Raw genomic sequence first — 9,868 nt, forward strand, 5'->3', positions numbered from 1 at the left:
ACCACTTACACAATATAATGTGATCTATTACAAGCTGTCTGAGAAATGTGGCCTTTATTTTTTTTCTTATGTGAAACAGGAACACATTTCCATTTTTCTGTGCCTTATAACACAAGAAGACGAGTTAATATGAGCATTAATGAGTTAATATTACAATGCTGTCATTGGGATACACCTATTTAGACTATGAATCCTTCTAAAAAACAGCGTTGCATCGTTTGATAGCCATGCTGTAATCATGCATTAAAACGTACTCTGTTGATAACGTGTAATAGTTTCAGTTTTGCTGATTGAGAATTATTTTCTCAATGCATCGATACACATACTAATGCTGGTTCTGTCAACAGCAGCGACAACACTTATGATGTCCGCTCTCCTTGGGATGGCACAAGACGTGCGCTCCAGTCCTCAGGTAACAAATGCTGACGGCAAACGAGCATCTTGTTGAGTCGAAATTGAGAGTGAGGTATCCACTCTCCCGTCTGTGAATGACGCTGACGGAGATAAAAGTAATTTTTCATGTTAGCTGCTACAATAACAATATTGCAGTAGCTTGGCTAATATACAAGTCGATTATGTAAATGTTCAACAGCACTGATGCTGTTTTTTTAATTTTGCGAGGGTTTTAGCGTCAAAATAGGTATATCCCATGACGCCTGTTGCTAGCTGACTTATATTAACTCGTCTTCTTGCGCAAGAATGCACAGAAAAGGGAAATAAAGATGTGTTCATGTAAGGATTGAGGATGAAAAATTCCAAAAAAGGTAAGAAATTTAAAAAACACATCTTATAAGACACACGGTGTCCAAGCTTCCAATTATAAAAAGGGAAACAAATGTTACAAATGGCCCGAGTCGGACTCTATCAGAAAGTCAATCCTCTCAGGAGGCAAAGCCCAGTCGTCTTGACTCAGCAGGGCGTGCAGGTAAGCGGTGGTGGCCTTTTCCCTCTGGCGTATCTTCCAGTAGTTCAGCATTGCAAATACACGCTCCACAAGGTTGGGGTGGTCCTCTTCAATCTGTTCCAGCTTCACATTGGGGATTTCTAAAGCAAGTCTGCCGATTTCCCTCCATGATCGTCCTACACCACGTGCTACAGTCATCAACTGCTTCTCTGTTACTATGGGATAACCTTTAGAGAAGAGGAGACACATTAGGTGGATGCTGGGCGGATTCACTTTAATTGATTTGTGATATTTGACTTACTGCTGCGCATTTGTTTGGGTTTAGTCTCTTCTACATCAGGAACTGACTTTCTTTTTCTCTGGGTGTCTTTGTCATATAAGAAGAGGAAACATAACTTCAACATTTAACAGAATTTGACTATAGACTGCTGGTAATGTAGAACAGGTGACATTTTACCGGAAGCCAGTGAGCTGACTTGCAGATCCTTCAACACATAAAGCATCGGGAAGGTTTCTTGCAGCGGTGGCTCCTTCAGCAACTCCAGCAGACCCTGTGCCGACACAGGCCCTCTCTGGATGATATGATCAAGAAGCTCTGTCACTTTTTCACTTGGAATTCTGCACGCTTTCACCTGCTCGTATCCGGATGAAGACAGCAGGGAACAAGAGTCCGCATGCTGCAAAACAAAGTCTGCATCCGCACTGAGGATGTCTATTAGCTTGACCTTCTGGCTTCGGAGGAACTGGGTAACGTCCATCATCACGTTTAGTCAGGGAACCCTGAGAAAGAACATTTTATATGAAATATTACATTTGCCAAAGTCAAGCATCTCTCCATCTATGTTTTGTGGTTCAAGTAAATTGAGTCAAGTTACTTAGGTGCACAAATATATTGTTATTTGTATAATAAACATTTCAACTATTATAACTTCTTAATTGGTATGTTTAAGGCATATAATCAGTTGTTTTTTATACACATAATATGTAGTTTCACTGAGGAAAACGCAGTAGGTGGCGGTAATTTGGAAAGACTTCATTGTTTTCGTCGTCTTTAGTGCTGCATCTCCCTTACCATCAAAAACACAATATGAACAAAACACACCTGAAAACACAAATATTTACACTTACGACTTAAGAGATGCCGTTTTAAGAGATTCACTAGTCTTGTCGTTTTTCCATTGGGAACCAAAGAGTATGCGATCAGGGGAATCGACTCGGCATCCACTTCCGTATTATGCCCTTGGCGGGTGTGGCCGCCATGATAGAGAGCAGAATACGTCTAATACACTGTAATGTGTTGGCCGCCTAGCCCCGCCCACCTCTTTTGCTCTCTATCATGGCGGACTTTCAGCGCCGCCATGCCATACTTTACTATGTTCCATTGTTCATCCAGTCGTAACTGTAGAATTCTTGTTTGTTTACAGTCCTTCTTGACTGAGTGGACATTTAGACGAGTGCTGCCATTTAGTGGCATGATGAACACACTGCATCACGACATGGCTGACTTTTAATGTCATCTAGTGGCTACGATTATATTATGCACTGTGAAAAGCAGCTATATATTTTTTACACCGTCTTTGATCCATCTTGTCTGTTTGATATAAAAAGACATTAGTACAAATTAAAGATATTTAATTAAATGCCTGTGTTGAAGGATTAATTAATTAAAAAGTCCCCCAAAACACGTCAAAACAACAAAACGCTGCCATCTAGTGGTCACATGAGATACACAACAGTTTAATATACTGTATTTCATGAACCCACGACATCAAAAATGAAAGTTGCTGCTCCAAAGTATTTAATTTTTAAAAAGCCGAAAGAAACAAATAGATGCATTAATATGTCAAACATTAAATTGGGCAGTGTGCATCATTATCAAAAAAGACAAAGTAAAGAAAAGAAAGGAACACGTGTCTAGTGCAATCTGAAACAAACCACTAGAGAGCGCTCTTGTCCTTCTAAAGTGGAATTTGGCCAGCGTTGTTCAAGTATTTATTTGCCTTTGTGTGCACAATGTTTACTCTTTGTCCGGACATACCTTGCAAAAGTTGAAAAGCCAAACTAAGAAAAACATAGCACTTCCCAGCACTAGCATTGATTGCTAGTTAAGGTGTCGACTGTGGACTGTGGGAATGATGATTTGCATCAACAAAATCCATCCATCCATTTTCTATGCCGCTTATCCTTACCAGGGTTGCAGGGGTATGCTGGAGCCTATCCCAGGCGGGGTAGACCCCGGACTAAAAGGAATGGAGCTATATCATCACTTATACATGGCAACATGGCGGCACAGTATGCATGATGAGTTGGTCATTCCCAGTGGGAGAAAACCAGGAAATGTGAGAGTCATTGCAAGATAGGTTGCTTAAATGGTACTTAACAAATAGTACTTATGTACTTAACACAGAAATATTTCTATTTGTGTAACACTGTCTCTGTAGAGCTCGGTGTCTGAGTGTAGCCTGCTAGCCACAGATTGCCTCCCTGGACGATGAAAATGAAAAATTACGCAATGAGCGGTCTACCTCAGCGCAATAAAGGTTCCCTCATTCAGCACTGTCAGATTTGCGTGTACTGATCAACCCGGTTCCGTGGTTGGTGTCGACATGATAACGGCACGCTAATTAAAAAGCCATTTGTTCAGTGAAAGACCAATTAAAGGCCAAGCGTTTGAGCACCCACAGTAGCAAACCCACCTAGGAAAAATGTATTAAATGTGACTGTAATTAATATCCAGGCAGATTAATATGCAAGTGAATATCGTTCACATTTATAAGAGTGGAGTAGGATGGGAGGGAACAGCGGTGCCATAAACGGGAGGATGGGCCGATGGTGACCTACAAAAACATTAAAACCTGGGAATATAAAATATTAAATGGTTAATGAAGCCCATTATATGTGTTTTACAACAAGCCTCGCAGTGTGTGAAACAGTATCACTCAGCATTTTCAGTCTTTTGCAAGTTTGTACGTGCCACGGTTGGGCTTGAGAGCTTTACGGTTGGACCCCAGGATGCAGAGAACAGGACCAAATGCAAATAAAACTTTGAATTTAATGATTTAAAACCTAGACCATGAACATGTAGATAACCAATTTTCCCAGGTTTTTTTTTGTGCGGGTGTAAACCTCCAGGCTACTGTAAAAAGGTAAGTGTCATTTAATCTTGTTTTTGTTACCTCCTTGTACGTCTTTGTAGGAACGTAGTGCAGATAAAAAGTATTCTTTTTAATAATGATCGCAGATAAGCAGAAAACACGCCACCTCGCCAAGCAAGGCAAACAAACGACAACAAAAGAACCAACAACCGGAGGGAGGTAGCGCACACCTGAACTAAATAGGGATTGAAATTAGAAACAGGTGTGAAAGATCGCAACCGGAAACCAGGCAAGACAGGAAGTGAATACAAAAATAAGAGCATTCAAGGAGAAACTAAACTAGAACGGGAACAACAAAGGAAGTAGTGACAAAATAAGGGCACGGACACAGGAACTGAGGCAAAGAAGGAAACGGAAAGAGCTGTTACGAGGTGGTAACGCCCACATTGTGACAGTTTCGGTGTTATTAAACTCGATATATTAAACAGTAGTAATATAAAGAGCTCCTTTATTTAGTTAGTTTTTGGCTACTTTGTTCATTTCTACAACTCTGCTCAGCAGCAAACATGCGTTTTAATACATGTGTTATTTGATGGCATACTGCATATGAGGTGATGTAATATCACAATGTAGCATCCTGCTACCAAGCTGGAGGGCAGAAATAATAATAAATAATAAGCCAAAGGAGGAGAATGTTTGAAGGCCATCAGTGATGTTCTATGGTGGTACCATCCTGATTATTTTGAGTAGTTGGTGGTACCCACATGTGACGATAAGTCGGTCCTCATGAAACGTGTGTAGCAGTATTAAAGCCACAATAATCAATAAATCAGTAAGCAGACAAAGCACTATATTCGAACTTGACTGCTTGAGAGCTGAGATGGATGAGCGAGGACAAGGCGGGTATTGGGGGGGGCTATTACCGAATACTATATATACACATATAAGCAGGAGAGAGAGACCGAACATGAGCGAATCAGCAGGAAACGTTTGCTGAATGGCGCTTAGATCAATACAAATAACCACACACAGAGAATGACTTCCTCCCATCCCTAATAATTCACACGGAGAGGAGAGCAATGGAAGTGTTCATCCACAGGAGGGAGGCTGCTAAATGAAATATTGGAGAAGGAAAAATGAGCGTGCAAAATTGTCTGTTTGGCAATCTCCATTGTCTCTTGCATTTTCAATCTCTGGTTGTTTCAGTGAGGTGGGCGCAGGGGAACAGGCAGCCACATTTGAATCTTCGCTGCTTCAGAAAGTTGGTACCGTGCGTCTCCTCCTCCTGTAGCCCTTGCTGAGCATCATATGGAAAAAAAAAGTAAAGGCGAAAGCATTTGTGGGGAAGTAGATTTCTCTAAGAGCGTCTGTCAATAATCGGCTGCTGAGTTTGCCTTAATGCCCTACAATTTATTATGCTTTTTCCACTTTTCTGAACTATAAATGTAGTTAGAATGTTGTATTCTCTTGTTAAACGATGCCAAAGTTCCAGATAACGAGGTTTGGGCATTTGGAAGTCAGCCCTGGAAGTAGTTTGGGATGGCTCTGAACGCTTAGTGTGACCAATTACGCTGCAGTGGGCGTTCCGTGGGTGGAATTAATTCAAACAGACCGTTTTGGTCATACAAGGAAATAAAGCTTGAAAAGGTGACCATTCTGGATGATCTAGAAAGCTTTCTGTGCGGGTTATTGTGTGTAGCTGCTCTATGGGAGACCACATCTCAATACAAAGGGGCCAAAAATGAGCATGACAGGTCCCCTTTAAAGAGATACTAACATTTCAACACAGGTCAATTTTAATAATGGCGTTTTGAATGCATTCTGAGATCCATCATGTCATGTTGTAGAACGTGTATTCTGGTGTTAAACCATGCCAAAGTTCCAGATAATGAGGCTTGCACTTTTGGAAGTGAGCCTTGGAAGAAGATTGGAATGGCTGAAAACGCTCGGTTTCAAAAGGCGTGGTAAAACTGTCCATTTGTGACATCACAGAGGGGCAGACTTCCTTATGTAAAAACTCTTTAGCCTCCCCCAAGTGCTGCTCTGCTGTTTACTTGCTAGCAAGCCACATTTGTTTCCAATTCCTAAAGACGCCACCATCAGGCTGCAAGTGGTTGGAGTTCCTGATTCCCTCCCAGAAAAAGAAATTCCACACTGGACTGTTTTGTGAACATTCCAGAGCAATAGCCGAGTACCATCCAGTCGCAACAGGTGAGCTTGAGTGGGTGATTGGAACGCAGAGCGGAGTGACCGAATCTAAATAAGGCAACAAAATCAGTATCCAGTCCAACAAATAAACAAAGACAGAACTATTTTCTCTTTAGGAAAGTCTACGCAATGTAAATAAAAAAAAAACCTTACATGTAGCGTCAAGCGTCTCAAAGTGGACTAAGAGCCAAGAAAGGCTTTAGCGTGGATCCCACGATGCCCTCTGCTCTGCACAATTATTGTAACCAATGTATGAAATTTAATTACGCCGCAGATCTAATTTAGTACATCAGATAAGAGTTATTCTTAACATTCTCCCACCCTGCCTCCTTTGTCTTCAGCTAATCCTTTTTGCAAACATGGAGATCCAGCGGAAGAGAGGAAGAGACAAACTGAATTAGTGTTCTTTTCATCATCCATGACCGGCAAGCCATCTGATAACCCTGATCTCATTAGGAAGAGTAATTGTTAAATTGTCCCTCCCCTCTTCCACGCCGTATACACATTAGGTGCCCCTTCCAGCCAGAGGAAGCGTTTGTGTACGTTTCTGAGTAAGTACTTCCTGCCTTCTAATGGCACCAACTTCACTTTTGAGCATACTCATTGTGAACGGAAGCAAATTGAGATTCGTGGCTGACTGAATGCAACCTTAAAAAAAATCCCCATTTGTCTAATACCATCCGCATGTATGTATGTACTATTTAATGTAAGTTATTGCATTCATACCCCAAACTCCAGACAGTTCTTGTTTGTCCTTGGTTAAACCGGCCAAAGTCGTGAATAAAAGACAAGGGAGCATCAACCCGTGTTTGGATTATTGGATTCCTCTGTGGTCTTGCTGTGAGTAATGACCACCACATTTATTGGAGGTCTTACCAGTGTCCTGCTATTAATTAAAGCTTGATTGGAAGAATAAATTAATCTAGCTGTGGCCCGCCCAATCAATAACCCATATGAGGGCTCCATTAAGCACGGCGGCCTGAGTGGTCGGCATGTGATGAGTGTTTTGAACGAATTAGGGGACTCGAACGGTCCTCTTCGATTGAAAGCGATTTTCTTGCCTATTAATCATAACAAGCTCATCAAGTCATTGGCTGCACATGTGCCTGCAACCAGCCATCCGTGCATGTCGGCGCCAGGCTGTCAAATGATGTCATCGGTGAACACAAAAACAAAAACTCGTTTATAAAAGTACAGTAGTCCAGAAAGCAGGCTGCATTTAACTGGGCAACTCCTCAAGGTTGATGTAAAAGTGATACATTGTGGCGCATCGGACATTTTTAATCGCAAGTTTGTTGCAATTAATACTGATCGATCTAATTATTGGATCAAAAACTTTGGGTTTATGTACCGTAATCCTTATATGGTAACTGGCGGGATTGATTTTACCATCTGTACAAAAGCCGAAGCATCTATTAAAAGGTGAAAAACTAATAATAAATATTTTGGTTCTTTAATAGGTGCTGCTGTTTTGTTTAGCAACAGATTCTGAAATTGACATGGATTGATCAGAAGTTGCGATACTTACTTACTTATCATTATCCTGCTTTATGTGTACTATGTATGTATGTAAGCTATCTGTAAGACTTATTATTTCATTATGTTTTAATGATGTGTGAAGTTGCCGATTCATATGCCGATTCGCTGCATATTTATTTTGTACTAATATGTCATTTCAATTTGTTTTATTTTATTTACATTTTATCCGCGTGAAGTATTTTATTCTGAAAATAAGTATTTTTAGTTTAATTGTAGATAAAGTAAAATAAATTGCCTGCATAGATAGATTATTTCATTAGTTTGAAATATTTCTTCCTAATAAAAAGTCTTATATTTGGGGAGCCCTTTTTCATTTAAAAAGGATTTAGGCTTACGGTGATAAAAAGGTTTTTCCTGTATAAATCACTTCAATCACCGTCTGCTATATGATATATTTAAGTGAAATTTCTGATGCCAACAACCAAACCTTTTCATAGCCCTGTATACGTATGTGAAGAAACTCGCCTATCAGTCAAATTCATTCGGACTCGTTCCATTACAACAGATCAAATCTTGTGAGTTCAGGCCTCACACTTGCTGACAGCTGGTGGACACGATGTCAGATGTTCAATAAGAAAGGAAAGCTCACGCACCAGTCAAGTTTCCACCGCCGACTTGTTTTCCCAAGACATCAATTTACAAGACTTGTGTAGCAGTCTTCCTTTTGGCTTTGAGCATTTTCGGGGTAAACTCATGCTAACTTATTTACCACAACGTAAACGTAAAAGCTAGTTCAACCTATCTCTGAAGTACCAACGCAGTACCTCAGCATTGACCTGCATGGATTACATGCTCTGTGGGAGTCAAATTGATTACATTTGTTTTACATAATCTTAAATATATTCTTTTTATTCCCACATTATTGTCCAGGTTCTCGTTGTACAGGGTAAGATAGTAGAAATATTGCTATATCCATTCTTCATTGTTCGGGCCGTCCCCATGGTCTCGGCAGCATCGCTGAGGTGGAAAGCTCGTCCAGTCAAGGAAATGAGTCTTGCTGCTCAAACGGCTTCTCTCACACGGATATTATTAAACACGCAGGACAGCTGTTAACGGTACTGTTATGAAGTTGTTCATGTGACTGGCGGAAACAATGAACTCCGGCTAACGTTATTAATCGCAATCATGAATCTATTTCTCAGCTGCTCTATCAAATAATGAGGTGGGAGAAAGCAGGCGAGATTTTTTATATTCGACTTTGAAAGCGCCTCAGTGCACGGATGTGACAAAAGAAGCGATAAAAATGTATGCATAATCGGGGGAGTTTTTTTTTTGTTACCTTTGTGTGAGACCTTGCTTTATTGCTGTACAGGAAGGGAATGGTGAGAAAATACCTTCAACCAGACGGTATTGGGTCATTGGACGCTTTAGGCACCTGCAAATGATTACAATGAATTACAATCAATCTGATGGATAATAATGACTTATTAATGGATCATATTCACATCAATGACATTTCCAAAATCTCTTTTGTAAGTTTTGTACACATACACTTGAACATATTTTTGTACAAGTTTTTTTAATTTACAATAAGTTACTTGAAACTCCATGTGTTGACCTTGAATTAGAAATTCTAAACAAAACTTACATATCTAATTCTCCTCTGTTTTCCATAAGTTGCGAGGAACAAAGTACCTTTGGGAGGAGGTGGGCCATCCGGAACAGATCGGACTGCTTGAGGGAACTGCTGTCATGGGAAGAACCAGGTATTTTGCAACTCACACTCACACAGAAGCTGTGGGAAAATGATCAGAGTGAATTGTTGTGTAATTTGCGCTGCTTAATTATGGCAAAAATCATAATATAATTCATTCATTTTCTACCTGTTATCCTCACGAGGGTCGCCTATCCCAACTGTCTTTGGGCGAGAGGCCGGGTCCACCCTGTCAAGGGCACATATAGACAAACAACCATTCCCACCCACTTTCATACCTGTGGACAATTTGGAGTCGCTAATTAACCTAGCATGTTTTTGGAATGTGGGAGGAAACCGATGTACCTGGAGAAAACCCACGCATGCACGAGGAGAACGTGCAAACTCCACACGGAGATGCCCGAGAGTGAGTCGTAATATTATATAAATATAAATGATCATACAGTATATACTAATCATAGCATTACA

At 40.5% G+C, this 9,868-nt stretch overlaps 1 protein-coding gene across 3 annotated transcripts; it reads right to left on the reverse strand.

Annotated features, from left to right (window-relative positions):
• Positions 1 to 753: 753 nt before the first annotated feature.
• On the reverse strand, positions 754 to 9,123 carry LOC131137530 (uncharacterized). 3 transcript variants are annotated; one of them, XM_078798061.1, is made up of 5 exons: positions 2,033 to 2,260; positions 1,537 to 1,684; positions 1,362 to 1,455; positions 1,206 to 1,271; positions 754 to 1,131 (listed from the first exon to the last, which is right to left on the reverse strand). In XM_078798061.1, the coding sequence occupies exons 2-5, from the start codon at positions 1,663 to 1,665 to the stop codon at positions 839 to 841; spliced, it is 582 nt and encodes a 193-aa protein (XP_078654187.1). In that variant the 5' UTR covers positions 1,666 to 1,684; positions 2,033 to 2,260; the 3' UTR covers positions 754 to 838. The 3 variants fall into 3 exon arrangements, with proteins under 3 accessions (XP_078654187.1, XP_057941598.2, XP_057941600.2); XM_058085615.2 differs by lacking the exon at positions 2,033 to 2,260 and adding an exon at positions 9,026 to 9,123 and having other exon boundaries at positions 1,362 to 1,684; XM_058085617.2 differs by having other exon boundaries at positions 1,362 to 1,684; positions 2,033 to 2,245.
• Between the last annotated feature and the right edge of the window lie 745 nt (positions 9,124 to 9,868).

The sequence above is a fragment of the Doryrhamphus excisus genome, linkage group LG17 (assembly GCF_037039965.1).
Source record: "Doryrhamphus excisus strain RoL-2023G ecotype Guam linkage group LG17, RoL_Dexc_Guam_v1.1, whole genome shotgun sequence".
In the NCBI taxonomy this organism is placed as follows: Eukaryota; Metazoa; Chordata; class Actinopteri; order Syngnathiformes; family Syngnathidae; genus Doryrhamphus; species Doryrhamphus excisus.